Here is a 20,147-nt window from a genome sequence, read left to right as displayed (position 1 = left end):
CATGCCCTTACCGATTTAGATCCTGCTGAACTCTCTCTCAGGGGACTTCTAACGTGGAAATACCACGTTTTTTTATTCATTATTTTACAACAATATAGTGGTTGGATTGTAGTCTAAATATTGAATTCTACCTCAGGCTAATCCTGATTCGATACAGCAGCAGTAGATAGTGAAGCAGATTAAGCTAATTAAGATAGAATATGTTCCACACACAACCATATCAACTATGAAATATGCAGATTAAACATGTATTTAAATGAAAACCAGAGAGATCTTGCGATACAGAAACACTAAGTGTTTCTCATGGGCCACTAAGCGAAGAAGGTGATGCAATACATGATCCAAGAATTAGCTGAAGAGACAAGTTGACACACTGTGCATAAGGATTGAGCTCACACTGATGGAAAGAACTTATTGAGATTAAATGGCAATTTGTAGAATTCGTCAGTTCTTGTATCGCCCTTGTAGGAACGGAATTTGTGCCACCAATGGTAACCCCTGTCTTTCCTCACATTGCTGTCGTGCCTATGGAGGGTATTGTCCAAGAAATAAGCCACAAGCCCCGCAACAAATGGTTTTGAAGAGAATATCACATTGACGATATCGTTGAACTAAAGAAAAATCCCCATCAGTATACTAGGTGCTCAACTATATAAATGAAAGTAGCAAGGAAGCCAACGTACCCATCTCGCCCCGGTGTGGACTGGGCCATGACCAGCAACAGAAGTGTATTCATTGAAGTACTGGGGAACGGACAAACCCATGAAAACAGAGAATCCTAGGATGAACTTGGTGCGGAAGCTGTTGAGATTACAAAACTGAAGGAAACTGAGGCCCGCAGAACCTGCACATACATTATTGTACGAATAATCTATTAATCATCAAAAAGAAAATTCAGAAGTGCAAGAATTTATGTTGTGCCTACCAACATATGCAAACAAAACACAGTAAAGGGCTGCGAAGATTGGTGCAGGAATGGAAGCAAAAACTGCTCCAAATTTCCCTGTCACAGATAAAATACATTAGTTGATTTGAGGGGAAGTGATCAGACAGAAAAAAAACAGAACTATATTCCTACAGTATGCCCTCCAATTCACCTGATCAAATTAATGGCATTCCCATGCATTTTGTCATCAAATTCCATCATTATTGTTATATGTTGAATAGAATCTTGAGCAGCTTTGTTGTGTATATCCTAAGTTTTTCTTTTGTAATCAAAGGTCCTCTTTAGGACCATTTTACTTCTGCAGCACATGGACATTTGTTGTCTACTCTAACAAAAGCCATGTGGAAGAACTGTGCCCACATGTACAATGTAAATGCCCTAGTTGACCGCCTCAAGCTACCCTAGTAGATCAACCATGACAAACCCTAAAGCGATACAAGGTCACCCCACTACTAAGCTATGTGATGGAAATATTATCCCTAGAGTGACTAAGTGAACACACAACATATTACATGCAACTAAGAACAACCTCCTCCAATATGGCAAGACGATGATAAACACAATACAAGAAAAAAAAAAAACAGAATGATGAACGTTGCTTCCCCTCATCCATGAAGGTAAACCAGGCTTTATATGATACAAGGTACAAAAATAATCTAAAAAAAGTGTTGTCCATGTTCTGTACAAAAACGATCCCCATAAACTACTCTATAACACAATAAAGAAAACAAGAAAAAAAAACCTAAATAATTTGTTGATCTTCATTTGTTTCTGCATGCAAATTGTGTAGCTATTTGGACCGAAATTGTAGGCAGACAACCTATTAAGACTGTTGTAGCACTGCCCCACACACTGTTAAGTCTAGGCATCGTCATGTTCAATATGCACAATGAATTGTATGGGCTGCACTGTCCGATATGAATCAAGCCAACTAGTTCGCTAGCAAAATTCCATACACATACAAGAACACAATCCAACCCAAAAGTTTTTTAGTTACTAAATTATCAGACTTAACATCCAGTCATTTTATCATCTCACTTAGCATGTGAAAACACCTAACCGGATAATTCCTAGCTGCGACCGCTGCGAATCCACCCATAGCAGAAGCTATCTCAATTGTGACACGTTTCCTAAAATACATTCTTGTCCATTCATTTATTTAACATATCAAGAAAATGCCTAATTCCAATACTCATCTTGGATGAAATACTCTGTTCTCTATAATTTAACCTATGATTTGGCTCTCAAATTAACCGCTCCAACTCTTTGCTAGTCTAGCAAAGTCCCCAGCTTCTACAGACTGAAAGAAGTAGAAACAACTATTAGAGGAAGTTTGAGTTTAATCCACAAGGTATTAACTATGTGACAAGAGTTGTTAAACTAATTACAGCATATTGTGACAAAGACAAAACCATTGCGTACACTAAGGAACCACGATCTCACTAGCAAATCCAAGCATAAGCTCCAGTGATTCCACTTATCAAAGAGTATGAAACATAGGGACATCACTATGGAAAGAGTGTCAACTAGCGACAACATTGTTGATCCACTAACAAACACTGCCCAACTGAAACATAATTGTCATGTTTAATCACTCAATATGAATACATTTAATAATTGGCTCTAGTGCAAGTAAGAAATTGTTTAGGATATTGCTCAAGAGACAATTAGATTATAAAAAAGAATTGCTATAATGTCATTATATTTTTGTTATTAATGAAATTATTATTTTTTATATTATCAATCTTGTTAAGCTGAAGGGGAGTCTCGACACAATAATAAAGTTGTTGTCGTGTAACCTAGACGTCACAAATTTGAGTATTAGAAACAATCTCTTGCAAAGCTGGTGAAGGATGCATACAATAGACCTCCCCGGACCCACATGGGCAGGAGCTTCGTGCATCAGACTTCCCTTTTTTTTTATCAATCTTGTTAAGCCTATGAAACTAGTAATAAAAGATCCTAATATCATTGCTTTAGTAATAGAAATGAGATATATGAGACCATTCTAATATGTGTATCAATCTTGTTGAATATTGTCCTTGGTCATAATGATTTTAAGAACCTTAATACCAACTTCAAGGTAAGATCGGTGCATATTATATTTCTGTTATTAGATAGCAGCATGCAATCTCACACTTATAGACATGTGATGTCTAGACAAGCATGTGTATAGGCATGTTGTGAATTGATCATGCCTCACTGTGATAACCCCTATAGGGTCTCATACAATCAAGTGCAGTTGGCCTTTAGATTTGAAGTTACCACTTATTTTACAAGATAACTAGTATTTATTATTTGATCCCTTGAAAGGGTTACATGTGTGCTTGTTTTGTATGTTGCAAATCTCACGTAGATTAGAGAGTAATTAACACAGAACTTATCAATTATATCATATGATTCCTTTGATAAGTGACCACTTGGATTAAACCTATGCATAGTGGAACTCAATTGAGATTCTCAAATTAATATTTTTTTCTAGCTGTATCAAATTATTAGATGTGCCATAATATGACAAACAATATTCTAAGTCTCAATGACATGTAATAATATGAAGATGATAAGAGGAATATATTGAATACTAGTTGTGCTAGAAAAGGCTTTGTAGAAACCACAACTTCTAAATCAAGTCTTGTATACTTAAACCAATAAAGAGTTTGCATATGTAGGATCAAAGAGTTTAATCATTTAAGTACACTGTAACTATGTCCAAGAGCCTGAGGAAGAACAAGATAGTCCCCTCCAGATGGACAGTTGGCTATCACATGGTGGTGTTGCCACCACGAGATTTGGAGGTCAAATCCCTGCTAGTAGTCGAGTGTCTGCCTTCCCACATACATTATTCAACTAATCAAGGCTAGTAGCCACTCGTGATTTACCTCTTCTATGTCGGTCCGGGGACGGGCTGACAGAGGAGCTGGAGGCGAACGGATCGCCTTTTGTCACCTTGAGAAAGAATAAAATGATTAAATATCAGTTATTTTGGTAAATTTAATTATGTGGATTAACCAAAATTTAATTTAGATAAATTAAGTGTCAATTTGTATAATCAAATAAAAATAGACTAATTACAAAATTAATAGTTAATTTGTTCTATAAATTTTAGAGATCAAATTTGAAATTAATTAAGAATTAATTAATTTAAATTTTATTTTCACTCAAATTAATTTTACAAAACTTATACAAAATTTAATAAATTAATTTTGCAAATATTGTAGAAATTAATTTGGAGTGAAACATAATTTTAAAATATTTTTTAAAAAAGGTTATAAAATTTTAAAAGATTTAGAAACTTTTTATATTTTTCTTAATCAAAATTAGTTGAACTTTAATCCGATAAGTGCGTAATTAGTCCTTTTTCTAATTAAAATAACTAATTAGTAGTAAGTTGACAATGTTTCTTAATAAATTATATCCAATGGCTAGGAATAAATCTAAAAGGCTTAAGGTGAGATCAAAAGAACATCATACATGATAAAACCTAGCCTGCTACTGACAACCTAGCATGTTATCGCTTTGAGATCCAACACTAACCATCTACTCCTTCCTTGCTACAACAAAAATAACACCTCCATGCTATGTCATTGCTGCATGGATAAAGTCGAGGATGTGTTGCCTAATGGCTAATGCATCTCCACAAAATATGATGAAATTGCTTTGTCATTTCTTTGCTTTAAATTTTTGGTTTGATTCTACCATTGAAAGGAAAACTAGTGCTAAAAACTAGTGTGCTACCTTCCTCTATAATAATCTTAACAAAAATCCAATAGTTTATTGACTAGGACTATTGGGTTGGAATTTAAGACCCTAAGTAGGCAACCATCCCTTAGTGGAACAAGGGATATTAGATGGATTTTGTCTAGCTCGATGGATATATGATAACCCCTCACCGAAACTAGTCTTGCACACCTCATGAAAGAGCCACTCAATCAACTCGATCCTCGCTTAACATGCCTCAATAAAAAAAAAATACTGTTGGTGCAATCGACCTCTGGGGTTTCGATATTTGATAATATACCTAAGTCTGGTCAGTTTGACAAAGGGTTGATCCAAACAAGACTTGATATTTAGAAGAGAGAAGTCTAGCCAGTACTAGATGACTAGTAAAGGTAAATCCTAACCGAAGGATAAGCAGGTGAGAAGTCTACCGAGTGACTAGTCCTAACTGGAGATTAGGCAAGGAGAAGTCCTAGTGTGTGAAGCCAGAACCTAGTAAGTAAAGGTAGGAAATGGAAGTCCTGGTGAGTGAAGTCGGGCCCTAGTGAGTGAAGTTAGATAGTGAAAGTCCTGGTGTGTGAAGTCAGACCCTAGTGAGTGAAACTAGATGGTGGAAGTCTTGTGAGTGAAGCCAGGCAATAGAAATCCTAGTGAGTGAAGCTGGGCAACCCTAGGGGGAGATAACCCTAAATAATATGTGATCGATTGGTTTCCGATCAACCACACAATCGACCGGACTAGCGAATTATTAATAATGCTAACACTATTTTTCTTTATCATTTTATATCAATTGTGTTAACTCAGTGTTGCAAGCAAGTCTTAATAGATCAGCTTGGTCAGATACTAAGCAAGGCCAGAGAAGGCCCAAGCAAGTCTGAAGGACCAGATGTTTGACAAGTAAGTGAAGATAAGTCACTAGAGGAGAGTGACTCAGTGAGGACGTGTCCCGGTTGAGGGGACAGTAGGTGTCGGTCCAACTAGGTCAATTTGAAAAACCTAAGTTGAGACCTTGACTAGATCCTAATCTCGAGGATACAGGATCTAATTACTACTACTATCTTATTGTGCTAACTTTGTTTTACAAGATAAACATATTTTTATTTGCTTGGACTAACTCTTTTTTTGAAGAAAAAAATGGCTAGAAAAAGGGTGGTTCTGGGCACCCGGACTAGCTTTGCCCAGGTGGCCTGCCAAGCACTAGGGCGGTCCGGGCGCACGGGGCTGGTCCAAGCACCCGGACTAGAAAAATCATCCCGAAGCTGAGTTAGAGTGCGACGATTGGCCGAACTCATGTCAACGATTTAGGCGCCCGGAGGGGGTTTGGGCGTTTGGAAGTGGATAAACTTGACGAATTAAATTTCGACGAGAGATCGCCACGTCAGCAATGGTCTAGGTGCCCAGAGGGGTTCCAGACACCAGGAATGGACTTATATAAAGGCCTTTTACCAGGAGCTTCAGAACAACTTTTTCTAGGACTTTCATTCCTACGCGCTGCTCCGAAAAAGCTCCTATGAAGCTGTAACACTCCTTCAACAACCGGCAATCAAGATATATTTATTTTCCCTATTGTTAGTAACATTTTCTAATAGTTCTTATATTTAAATTTTGTAATCATTCGAACTATAAATGGATTGTCCAACAAAAGCACTCGACGAGTGCAAGTCTTAGAGTAGAAGTCGTCAAAAGTTCTGAACCAAGTAAAAACTACTTATGTTAGCACTTGGTTTTTCTTTCTCCTTTCCTTCTCCTTATTTTTATTTTCACTACGTAACTTATTATTAATCGCAATTTTTGACGATCGCTATTCACCGCCCCCTCCCCCTCTAGCGTCTTTATGATCCAACAAATACCATCAAATGCCTTGAAGAGTTTGGAATGAAATGCCCAACTATCATGCATAAGAATGCAAGAGCTAGACCTATGATGGGGAACAAGTATAGAAGGCCAACCAATAAGAAGTCAAAGCAAAAGGTCAACATCCCGCTTAGGGGTTGACAAGCTCGGCTATATTTGTAGGAAACCAAGTAGAAAAAAACAGAGGAAGTCAAGTGGTATCAAATATGTCAATTTGAGCGGGGGAAATTCATTCAACAAATATTACAATGTCAAAAACCTAAGAATCATTATAAGGTAAGCGGGATGCGCCTATAGGACCTCGGAAGCCTACATTTACTATAGTTTCCTTGTACAAATTTTCAATAAGATAGAATTCTATAATGGTAATTGGTTTACTCCTCTTCAATTCCCTTGAACGTCAAAGAAGGTTGGGAATCCAGTAGAGAGTAAGATCAATTAATCAACATTGGAGATCTCAGGTACGCAACGTAGAAAAGTGTCTCTTCTAACCTTTAATAGAAGAAGGGAAATTAGGAGGCTTTTATTTGGCTAAAGGGCTATATTAATAAACCCCCTTGCCAAAGCTGATCTTATACACCTCATGGAAGAGTTAACTTGATCTTGATCCAACATGCCCTAATAAAAAAAATCATCAAATGCCTTCAAGAATTCAAAGTGATTTACCTAAATGAAAGGTGTAAGAATGGCGAGAGCCTGACTAGGAATGGAACGAACAAGAAGTAGGAATAGAAAGTTAATATCATGCTGAGTAGCTGATAAATCACTTTTTTAGGATACCAAGCAGAGGAAGTTAATACCCCATATCTCAGTTTAAGCTTGATGAGTTTTTAAAAGGTCATGGTGGAAGGGAGCACGTAGAGTTACTCCCAATAATGTTGTTGTATCATCACCTCAATCTCATGGTCAAGCTAGACTTCAGTTGGTTCTAGTCCCATTAGAAAGAGAAACAAGGGGAATGACATAGATAGAAAATTTAGAGCGACTAAAAGCAAGATTTAAAATTTCGAGCCACACCGGATTTTTGGTTTATGACCGGAATGATATGACTTTGGTACAATATCATCCCGTGCCGATATTGTTTCAATACTTTTTTAAATATATTAATTAAAAATATTTTTATTAATATTTGATCGCTAAAGCTGTTTATTAATGAGTTATGTTTAAGATATTGAACGTTGAGTTTATGTTTGGTTATTATCTTGTGAAATGTTTAATGTTTATTGAGTAAAGTCAACTTAAATTAACTGAAATCCACCAATTAACTGAAATCCACCAATTAAACATGGCAGGATCAAGTAGGTTTAAACAAGATTTAATTTAGATTTATTTTGATCAATTTAAAATTAAATTAAATTTATATACAAAATAATTTAGTTTATGTAATATATTTTATAAAGTTAAAAACTTTATTATATTTAATTTTTTTATCTTTCTTAATAATCTATTTCTACCTCTTTAAAAGTTTTTTTCTCTCTATGTTTATCTTGTAGACGAATAAAGAAGGAAAAAAGGATAATAATTTTAAGATTAAGATGTTATTTTTTTTCCCTCTATTTACCTAATGAAGAGATAACAAGAAAAAAAATAACCATCCAGATAAAAAATTCATTATTTTTTCTCTTTGTATACCTTTTTGTATGGATAAAGGGAAAAAAATTAATGAATGAAAGAGTAAAAAAGTTAATAGATTAAATAAATAAAAAATTAAGAAGATGGAAAAATTAATAAGGGAAAGGAATTATCTGTTAAACAATAAAACATTTAACCTAAAATTTTTTAAAAATAAAAAATTGCATTGCTACCGCGACCCCACATAGGTCGCCGCGTGGTCACGTCGTGGTAGCCTTGCGATGTCGGTCGACACAACAAAAAATTCAACCTGTGCCGACTAGCATAGTACAAAATTTAATTCCATGACAAAAGCAATCTAAACACCTTACAACATAAGAAAGAAAATCAACAACTAGAGAATTTACCAATCTTGGATATGGTTGCGAATCAATGCAAGCAGGGAAGAAAACACAAACAAACAATAATCACAAGGGAGATAGAAGTCTTTACCCACCATAGCAAAGGCCCTTTACAACCACCAATGGCTTGCAAAGATGAGAAAAGTAGGGGAAAAGGGACATCACTCAAGAGTCCATAGGAAGGTGAACCGCACCACTTCAGTTTGAGTAATAAGGTGCCCCTACATATCCCACCACCATTTTGAGGCACCACCTTAACCTTTAACTAAAAATTCTTCCTTCCCACACACCTACTCCTATTGTTGTTCTCTATCCTAGTGTCCCGCCAACACTAAGACAAAAGGCAAAGCAATTAATATCAACAATTCAGGACATGTCAACCTCCAACCACAAAACAAATCCCAAGGCTATAACTAGGACCTTATGAAAAAGAATAAGGAGAGTTTTTCTGGTGGAATGCCACCATGACCAAGCGAGTATTTCTGCAATGTATCAATCTCCTTCTGGGTCATTAATTTAGGTCAGACCTCCATCTCTTCAAGACCTCCAAGCTCAGAAGACTTAGAAAAAATCTGCTCCAACCCCATTTTAGAAGCTCTAATAATATGTCAACATCAGACATTAACATTCACAAAAGCTTAAGACAGAAAATTATGTCATTAATATGATGTCTGTCTACTTACCATCTCAATGTTCACTGTTCAATATATCATCCTTTAAATTCAGAAGTGAATATCTGATTCTTGTGATGATAAACCCACAAACAAAGAATGTGAATGGATAGGAAATAAAAAGCAGGATTGCCATGATTCAATTGTACTTTCAGATCAAGTATTGTGTTTACACATATAAAGCCCTTTTGTTAATCTCCATCAGTACCCAGTTCTTCCACATGGTTTTTGTTCCCACAGGGCCAACCAGTATATATCATGAATGCCAAAGTCAGAAAGTGAATTGATTCATCAGCAATTGGTCAACATATATACCATGTTGTTGACTAGCATGAATTGGTATATTGGAGTTGTCATACTTGGTTGAGTTTATGGTTGGCATACTGCTATGCAAGCCACCCTAACTCATTTAATGAGCTATAAAGCAGTAAACTTACAGGCTAAGAAAAATTTTATGTTGAGAATGTCACACATTTCTTTTGTTGTTACTGCAATATTGTTAATGCACAAATGAACCCCATTCGCACTTTTCATATCAACTCAAATAAGTTTTTTGATGACAGATCAATTTTCTACTTTATTTGACCTTATAGTTTTTAGCTTATATAATTTTGAAAGGACAAAGAATGTACTAGTTAATACAAATATATATAATATATTGGTACTTCCGATGTTGGTACCTACTAGGTCATTCAATATGTTATAATGTGAAAATATATACAAGCAACAAAAGATAGTATAATTTCTAAGTATGCATATTATTTGTTATTTGAGATAAAAAGAATTGGTAATCTTTATTGAAGAGTGAGATATTTATATACAAACTAGGAATCTATCTTAAGAAACTATAATTAGGCTAATTAACAATTAGCCTAATTGACAGATATATTAACTAATATATATATACATAATATGATAACTAATATATACGTATAATACTCTTCCTCAAGTTGGAGCATAGATATTAATCATACCTACTTGTTACGAAGATAATCAAGCCGAACCTCATTTAAAGCTTTTATGAAGATGTTCCTTATTTGTTTTCCGGCCTTCACAGTAGACATCAAGTTTTGTTGAAATTTCTCACGAACAAAATAACAATCAATTTCAATGTGCTTAGTTAGCTCATGAAACACAGGATTCAATGCAATATGAAGAGCAGCTTGATTATCACACAACCATTTTACTGGTACTGAAATTTTAAGTCCTACTTCACTCAAGAGTTGATATATCCATATTATCTCATACACACTGTGTCATAGTTCAATATTCTGACTTTGCATTGGATCGTGACACAACATTTTACTTCTTACTCTTTTATGAGACTAAATTTCCTTTGACAAATAATAACTGAAATAGATCTTCTATCCATTTTGAAACCTGCCCAATCTTCATCTAAAAAATACTCAATATGAGTGTGACTATGGTTTGCATATAGGATACCCTGTCCAGGTGCTCCCTTCAAGTAATATAAAATTTGCTCTAATATTTTCCAATGATGAATGGTTGGAGATGGCATAAACTGACTGATAACACTAACAGAATATGCCATATCTGAATGAGTCAGTAAGGTAATTCAACTTTCTAACCAACCTTCGATATCTCTCTGAATGTTCAAATAGTTCCCCATCTCCCGTGAGGTACATGTTCTGAGTTATTAGAGCACTACAAGATTTTGCCCCCAATTTTTATGTCTCAATTAATAGATCGAGGACATATTTTCTGAGATAGAAATATACCTTTTTTACTTCTTGTAACTCAACACCCAAGAAATACTTTAGCACCCAAATTTTTCGTGTGAAACTGAGTATAAATGAAAGATTTAATACCCACAAACAGAGAGCAAATTAAAGGATAAATTAAGTAAATATAAAACAAAGGACAGCAAAAGCAAAGGGGTAGGATTGATAGTGTCAGACCCACGAACTCAAGATGGAGACCAATCAGCTAAAGTAATGGTATGAGTATTAGCTTTGGACTGAAAAGTAGAAAAGAGACTAGAATTACCTATCATATGATCTGTGGCACCAGAATCAATAACCCATTTGGAGGATGAGGAAAAAAGATATGCATTTGTTTACCTAAATCAGCAATAGCAGTGACAGATGGAGATGAAGACTTGAGTGATCCTGATATTTTGAGAACTTGGCGAATTCATCTGCAGAGATAAGGACCGATTTATCATAGGCTGATCTTGTTTTTTCACACGATAAAATACTTTGAAAACCTCTTACATGCGGGAGAGATTTTCTTTTCTAGTGTACAAAAAAAATCCATGTAATCCATTAGTTCTTTAACAAATTCATAGTGATTGATCAAACCAATTACCTCACTATCAATACAATTCTGAATCTGAAGGAACAAGCAAACATCCTCTCTAAGTCATGTCTACTTCGAATCATCTTGAGGAGAGTCATTGACTATTTTTGTCAAAACTACATAGATAAAAATGAGCAATCTTATTCCAATCCAAATAGTTCGAATCATTTAGCTTATGGTCCGTGAGTTTAGACATCATATGCACCACATCCGTCACAATAAAAGACTTATTTTCAACCATAAGACTTTATCCCAAAGGAAGTCAAATAAGAGAAGAATCCGAAAGAAGATCCAAACCAACAAGTACAAACAAACTCACGCGTGCTTAAGTGTTGCTCGCATTGAGGAAAGTAGGGCAACAGGTTCAGGCTAGCGGCAAGGATCGTTGGAGGCCGAGATTGGGCGACGCCAATGATGCTTCTGATAACGCATATCTGGAGAGTAGCAAGGGCGGCCGCCAGGGATAGGTCCAATGCGGTAGCTACTCGGTAGATGAAATCTGAGACAATGGCATCGTGGAAGGAGAGTCGACGCTCATGCAGCAATGGGTCAACACAAGAACAGCCCTGTGCGTTGTGCACTGAGGAAGGGAATGCGCAACAGTGACCAGTGCGGCAACGAGCAGCAGCCGACTTCGTGTGCGGACAAAGAGGAGGAAAGAGTGTCGGCGAGGATGTGGTGGTCGGCCGATGGAGGCGCGTGCTCGTGGACCACGGTGAGGTAGTGACACATCGCAGATATGAAAGTACGTAAGAGACAGAAGAGACACCCTAATTTCAAATCCCTAATTTCGAAGTTGCTCTGATACCATGTTATTTGAGATAAAAAAAATTGATAATCTTTATTAAAAAGTGAGGCATATTTATATACAAACTAGGAAATTATAATTAAACTAATTGATAATTAGCCTAATTGGCAGATATATTAACTAATATATACCGATAATATGTTAACTAATATATATATATATATATATATATATATATAATATGGTAACTAATATATTATAATGTGAAAATGTATACAAGCAACAAAAGTTAGTATGATTTCCAAGTATGCATATTATTCAAACCAAAAACTTCTTAATATTCAGCTTACCAAGGATGGAAAAGAAGATCATAAATCCAGCAGATATTTGCACAACTCTGCGACTGCCAATATTTGTCAAGGCCAGCAAACCAGCATTTTCACTGTGGAATCGTTGTAGTTAAGAACTTTCAAACATGATGTTTCTCTCAAGACCAAAAAAACATCAACTTTTTCAATCCTTATGAAAGCATGACTTATGAGAAATAGTTCTTACACTGACACTGTTGAACCATTTGCTGTTCCAAACAATCCATCCAACAAGATACCAATACCCTAAAACATTAATTTTGCAATTGAGATTTTCAGAAACTTAAACAATTTGGGAAGAAAAGGTTCAAGAATTTGTTCAAGGAAACAGATTAAATCTCACCTGCCAACCAATACCTCGACTGAGAACTGAAGGAGGCACAGGGGTTGCACTTGCATACCTTGCTACAGCCATGAAAGTACCAGTAGACTGTGTATTGATGGATGTGTTAGAATAAAACAACAAGAAAGTCCATGTTAAGAAATATTCCAAGCCAAAAGAACCACGTTCCAACCTCTACAAGGACAACCAAAGATGCTGCCATCATTGCAAAAGCTTCACCGGCATTAAAACTTGGAGCTCCCCATTGGAAAGGATATGGAACTCTTATCCTAAGAGTTGGAAAAAAAATAATTATACAAACAAGGACACTGTTCTTCCTCATTGGCAGTATGGTATGCCATCATTCAATTGGTACAAGAATTTGGTATGACAACCAATAGACAAAAGTAATGAAGCTCACCAGGGAGCACCACCAACAAGACCAGAACGATCAGTGCGGCAATGCACTTGTGTCTTTGGTGGGTCATGCCTATATGCCCCACCAATTGTGAGAAGGTAGGCATAGAACCACACAATTAAAATTGAAAATATCACAGCGAATCTCTCAAATACAGGCAGCTTCCTATGATGCAATGCTTGAGGGACATACTGAGGATATAGAAAATAATAAGCAATAATGTCTCTGTAACTAGTAAAAAAACATTATAAATGAACAAATTTGTGAAAATAATTGAAATGGATATCTGGGTATCATGTGCATTAATCGTTTACTCTTTATGACTAGATTACTTACCTGTGAAAATATCACTAAAACAATGATGACTGGGAGCCCTACTTCAACACACTTTGCAACCTACATAGCCATAAAAATTCTCAGTTGTTTAGTGATAAGAAATTTAATGGAACGGTTCATCATTGGTTATGCATATAAAATGGTCCAACAAAGAATAACTGAACAAGTACAAGCATTGTACATGTACTATTGTAGGGATGTATGTTATCTTGCTTTTATCTGTTAATAATGGATGATGGCCAGAACCGCTAACAATGTAAATACTATTTCAACTGAATCAAGGTTGGTATTGGACTACTAGAATTCTAGGCATCAGTTACTTCATAAAAAAGCAGATTGGTAGACTATATTCAATATCTTCAACAAAATATTTGCTATTTCCAACCAAAAACAAGAAACAGAAAATCCTTACCCCAGGAAAACCAAGCTCATAGAGTCCAAACCCAGTAAGTGCTACCACAGGGGCTGCTGATAGTGGACTTAGAAATCTGCATATGATAAATAAGAACAGAGTTCAGAAGTTCAAATAAAATCCAAAACAAACAGAGGAATATAATAAGAAGATAACCTTGTTATATTACGCCAAAGTCCACTAAAACCAACAACAATTTGTAGCGTTGATGCCACAATTAATGCACCTTGGGTTCCACGCATGATATGCAAGAATTTCTTCATGGGAAAAACATTCAAGTGTTAACTGCTAGAAGAATGATTATAATAAGGGCAATCTAAATATAGTTTAATGAACAACCTCGTGAGGATCCACTATATTGTTGTAACGCCTTGCCAAAATGATAGATATGGTTGGAAGCACAAATGAATATGACCCTCCAATTACAGCCGGCAAGCAAGTTCCAAAGCAGCTTTGAAGAAGTGTGTTAATACCAGCCACAAACAACAATGTCTGGATTACCCTTGCTTTCTCATCCTAAAACAGTAAAATGAGAGCAAAAACCTCTTACAGTACAAAATCACAGAGGATTAAATGCAAATTGATCCCTGAGAATTGTTTCGATTTGAATACAAATCATGAGCCATAACTATTTAAGTTGACCATATAAAGCTAATCTGGCCATTTAACTTTATGCAAGATTATATCACAAGTAATATCATTATCTTTTAAGTTACTTTAGTTACATCAAATAAAGTTTGTTCATGCTCTCTCTAAATTTTGTAGCTTCATCTCCAATAGATTCGACTTGTCTAGTTATAAAATTTACAGATTGTCTTATTGTAGGTTCATACCATGTTAGCTTATTTTGCTCTCACTGTATCATCTAATACAGTTTACCTGATTGTAGTATTTTTTTTATATATATTTTCTAGTAATCCTACATGCTCATCTTAGCACTTTCCTCTTTGCTACACCAACTTTTCAATGTGTATTTTATCATTTTCTGGCCAATAAAATATAACTGGTACTACATAAAACTCATTATTTGGATTCAACCATCTCTATCTCTTTTACAACTCACCAATATGAATAAACAAGACTTTAAATACATTGTATATTCAAGATCTTAACAATTTACTTTGGATATTCAGTAATCATGTAATAATATAACAAGATATAAATATGAACTCATTCATCATTAATTCTCAGTTTTTTAATTGAATTCAAGAAGGTACAGAATTAGAGATGCAGAACCTTCAACAAATACTATAATTTGAACCCAGATTTCTATAATTTGAACCCAGATTTCTTTAATTTGAATAAAGACTCTTTTGAGCCAAAGTCCTCACATTTCCTCCTCCCATTTGAGGAACAAGCGCAGTGGGGATGATAACAGTGGTTCCAAGCATAACCAGGTAGTGCTGGAATCCAAGAAGAACAGCCTCAGCTGCATCAAATACATAACTAAGAACTGGTTAGCATTCTGCAGTAGATTGGTGTTAAAGAAAAGGAGAACAGATCATCTGCTAGAATTCCATATGAGGAAACGATAAAGCATTTTTTTAAAGGAATACAAAAACTATTTATGGTAAATTGTAATCTTCAGAAAGAAAAAACTCAACCATGATATGGTGCTGGAATCTATCTCTATCTCAATTAATAAGATTAGTTCATGGTTCAGTTTTGATTGGCCAATTTGTCAATAAGTTGACTCCTTGAGCTAGTTGGAATCCGTATAGCCACAAGGACCTTGTCTTTTAAATTCTCAACGCACCCTTTGATTTCAACATACCCCTTTAGGTGTTAGGCATACCACTTTTGGTGGATTTGTCACTATCGATCACCGACTTAAGAGAGTTGTCAAATCACCCATTTGGATTTGGCCACACCCTTTCAAGTAAGAGAGAGAAAGGTCAAGGTGAGGATATGAAAACTTTTTGCTTCTTTTAAGATGATATTGTCCTACCTAAGTGTTTATAGTTGATCAATAATCAACTCCAAAGATATAAGGACCTTTGTTTCGAAATAAGAGCACTTCAAATTTTAAGTCCTAACAAACTTGCCTCAGAACTTTTTAGAATGGAAAATTTTCTTTTATAAAAGAGAAAAGACACAAAAGTTATGTCAAAGTCAAGATTTTTTATAAATATTCAATTATTAATAAAGTTAAAGGAAATACACAATACTTGAGAGTACTATTCTGGCTCCATAGGCATTTAGATTGGCTAAACAAATGGACTGTACGTTCTTTTTAATGCATAGCAATCTCTAATTAGTTAATTTTCTTGTATAGTATTTGGGACAACACGAACAAGAGCAGGCACTGAAATACTACATGCTCTTTAAGGTGTGCTAGGACATTCAAGCGGCTTTGTACTATTATTTTTCCTTGCAAGACAATTTGACACATTTTTTGCACAAAAATGCATCGTGGTGTGCTAGAAAATGCAAGCGACAACTGTGCTTTGCATGCCTCCAATCTGCATGTTTATAGGATTCGAGATTTGGATTAGTATCTCAACACTGGTTGAGGCAAAATTCTAGCATCTTTTCACGTTGCCTTTGATTGTGTGCCAATGAGAAAGGCTTAATTAATTTATTCTCAGGCTAATTTCGGGAATGTGTCCTAGATTTTTAACCAAATTCACATCTTGTAATGATCAACAGTGACTAAATGCTTGGCAGATGAAAGCCCCTACCACATCGGAAAGGCTTCTATCCTTATATAAGGGATAGCTAATCCATCACGGCATCAAAAACCACAAGTATTACTCCTAAGGATGCACTAGGCTAAAACAAACATGAATACTTAATAATTTATTTAATAATATAGAAAATTGTTAACACAATGTTCAATTCAAAATAATGACTCTGTTATACTCATAACATAACATGACTGACAAAACCTAGACTTAGTCCGACGACAAATAAATATGTCAGGTAATAAAATACCAAAACACATAAAGTAACAGCCGATGCAATAAACATAAAAGAAAAATAAACTGAATGCATTCTAATAGAAATCGTCTCAAATATGTGCAAGACCATCCCATGATACTAATAAAGCATGTGAAGATAGTTTTTAAGAGCTCAAGCATAGACTAGTTACTATTCCCATCCTAATAACTCCTGCAAGCGAAGACAGATTTGTTCTCTACACAAATGTGTCAAACCAAGGGTTAAGGGCAGTTTCAATGCAATGTGATCAAGTGGATGCCTCCAGATAGTTGAAAGACCACGAGCGGAACTATCCAGTACATGACTTGGAGCTAGCAACTATTGTTTTTTTCTCTTAAAATATGAAGTCATTATCTGTATGTTGTTACATTTAAAATTTCATTGATCATAAGAATCTGAAGTAAGGAGTTAAATCTACATCATAGAAGATGGATGGAATTCTTAAAGATTATGACCACACTATAAATTACCATCTTGGCAAGACATATTGTAGTAGATGCATTAAGCTAAAATTCTAGAGGAGTATTAGCCCATTACAGAGTACAAGTCACAGACTTGATCCATGAAATTCCGCAGTTAGATTTAGTTGAGGTAAGCCATACACAAAAAGACATCTTAATCATTCTCATGGCAAAATCCCCACTTGTTGATCAGATTAAGGAGTGTCATCTATAGGATGGGTATCTCCAGTCCATTGTTGCAGAGTTGAGACATGGTTCGCCGGAATCACATGTGCTTAAGGAACAACTCCTACAAGAAGCTCATTGATCCTGATTTGTAGTACATCTCAGCACGACAAGAATGTATAGTGACCTTAAGAAAGACTACTGGTGGCAAAATATGAAAAGAAATATGGTATAGTTTGTGCCTCGTTTAGTCTATCCACAAATTAAGAAAAAACACCATAGGCCTACAAGACTCATACAAAAGATTTGTATCCCTGAGTGGAAATGAGAACACATCACCATGGATTTTGTTATTGGACTACTGAGATCCAAGAAGCATCATAATGCGATTCGGATAGTTGTAAACCAATTAACTAAATCAGCACACATTTTACTGAGCCGCTTAGCTAAGCTTTATAACCCAGAGATTGTGAGAGTACATGGAATTCCATTTAGTATCATTCCAATTAGGACCCTCGCTTCACGTTTAAATTTTAGCAAAACTTACAAAAGATTTTGGGCATGCAGTTATATTTCAGGTTTCCACCCCCAAATGAATGGTTAATCAGATATTAGAGGATCTCTTGCAAGGTTGGAGAACCACTTACATTTGGTAGAGTTTGCATATGACAATAATTTTCATTTTTCTATTCAAATGACTCCTTTTGAGGCATTATATAGTCAAAATTATAGATCACCTATTGTGTGATAAAGTAGGCGAATGTCATTTACTTGGTCCTGTTGGTGCAATCGACCTCCAAGGTTTTAATGTCCGACAAATATGTTTAAGTATGTTTAATAGAGCTTGATCATGGGAAGTCCTAATCATGGCTAGGCAAGGGAAATCTCAGTATATCGTGGAAGCCAGGTGGATTCAATAAGTCTGGAGGACCTGATCCTTGGGTAGTCGAATACTACAAGGGAAATCTCGGTAGATCGTGGAAGCCAGGTGGATCGATAGATCTGGAGGATCTGATCTCTAGGTAGCCGAATACTGAGTCCTAGTTATAGGCTAGGGAACGAAAATCTCAGTAGATCGTGGAAGCCAGGTGGATAGGTCTGAAGGACCTGATCCCTGGGTAGCCGAATACTGAATCTTAGTGAATGAAGCCAGGTGGAGAAAATCCTAAGGGGAGATAACCTTAGGTAGCGAGAAGTCTTGGAGGAGTGAACTCCAAGCAAAGTTGATCGGAAGGTTTCCGGTCGACCGCGCGCTATCGACCGGACCAGCGGATCTTGGTAATTCTAAGTTTAGTTTTACCATAACATTCTGTATTACTATTATTGTTGCTGACTAATGTAGTATTGCAGGAAAGGCCTTAGTGGATCAGGCAATCAGACATTGAGCAGAGAAAGTTCAAACAAGTCTAGAGGACCAATATTTGGCAGGTAAGTTGAGGTAAGCAACTGGAGGAGCGACAGTGAGGTTGTGTTCCTGAAAGGAACAACCTAACATCGCTAATACAACTGAAGAAACCAGGAAGGTTTCCAAGTTGAGATCAAGACAGTTAAACTGTCTATTATTACTACTCATGTATTTTATATAACTTTGCTAATATCTGTTTTGCAGGATTATATTATCTAACACTGTTTTGCAAGTTATGTCCTGATCGGTTAACTGAACCAGATTGACTCAGCACAGACCAATTCAATCAGCAACGATCAGAAGAAGGAAACTACATTGATCGGTCGACCGAACGATCAATCATTAAAGACAAAGTAAATGCGAATCTAGCAAATCTCGACGAACAGGAAAGAAGCCCGTTCGGTCGACCGAACAAAGGGATCGGTCGACCGAACCCTTAATGGTCATTAATTGCTGAAGATCGAATCAGCATCAGATCTCAGCCAGGAAGGAATGGAGCTGGTTCGGTCGACCAAACCTGGGATCGGTCGATCGAACATCGACGATTCTTATAAAAGAGGGCTCGAGGTCCAAGGTTGAAGATAACTCTGTTCTGCTTCGAAAATCATCTCTGTGCAAGCTTCTACTGCTCTACGACTCGCAAGCTGCTCCATCCAGAAGTGTCGACCAAGCTTAGTCGTCAATTATTGTCGGTATATTTTATTTTAGAAAAGCTTGCATTGTACTTAAATTCTTACAAGATAGTAGGGTGTTACTATCTTGCATATTGTACGCACTGCTTCTTTCCGAGGTTTTCGGAAAGAAGAGTATTAGTGGATTGCCCATCGGTGTGGTCAAAGATCGCGGGCCTTGAATTAGGAGTCGACCTAGGTTTCGAACCAAATAACCGAACTGTTCTTTATTTTTCCGATGCACGACTTTGTTTTTAAAGAGTAAAAGAAAAAGTTTTAAAAGCGCGATATTCACCCCCCCCCCCCTCTATCGCACTCATTCGATCCAACAGGTCCATAATGCATTCGGAAAGATGCAAAGATGGTGAAGATAATTTGACAAAGATTGCTGATGGCTTAAAGCTGACAAAAAAAGATATGC

The 20,147-nt window shown here is 36.1% G+C and overlaps 1 protein-coding gene across 1 annotated transcript in view; it reads right to left on the bottom strand.

Moving 5' to 3' along the window:
* Positions 1–218: 218 nt before the first annotated feature.
* The window catches only part of LOC121980453 (nucleobase-ascorbate transporter 6-like), a 32,025-nt gene continuing 12,096 nt past the window's right edge, over positions 219–20,147 (bottom strand). Inside the window, exons 3-15 of the mRNA XM_042532488.1 lie at positions 15,416–15,513; positions 14,424–14,600; positions 14,241–14,341; positions 14,085–14,160; positions 13,673–13,732; positions 13,340–13,527; positions 13,112–13,208; positions 12,940–13,026; positions 12,784–12,842; positions 12,579–12,670; positions 926–1,003; positions 684–844; positions 219–611 (exon numbers count right to left, since the gene is read on the bottom strand). Of these exons, the coding sequence (XP_042388422.1) occupies positions 393–611; positions 684–844; positions 926–1,003; positions 12,579–12,670; positions 12,784–12,842; positions 12,940–13,026; positions 13,112–13,208; positions 13,340–13,527; positions 13,673–13,732; positions 14,085–14,160; positions 14,241–14,341; positions 14,424–14,600; positions 15,416–15,513 (1,493 nt within the window). The 3' untranslated portion in view covers positions 219–392. The remainder of the gene's footprint in view (positions 612–683; positions 845–925; positions 1,004–12,578; positions 12,671–12,783; positions 12,843–12,939; positions 13,027–13,111; positions 13,209–13,339; positions 13,528–13,672; positions 13,733–14,084; positions 14,161–14,240; positions 14,342–14,423; positions 14,601–15,415; positions 15,514–20,147) is intronic.

Source organism: Zingiber officinale, chromosome 5A (assembly GCF_018446385.1).
Source record: "Zingiber officinale cultivar Zhangliang chromosome 5A, Zo_v1.1, whole genome shotgun sequence".
Lineage (NCBI taxonomy): Eukaryota > Viridiplantae > Streptophyta > Magnoliopsida > Zingiberales > Zingiberaceae > Zingiber > Zingiber officinale.
The sequence above is the reverse complement of the archived record's forward strand: the minus strand, read 5'-3'. Positions and strand labels throughout refer to the sequence as shown.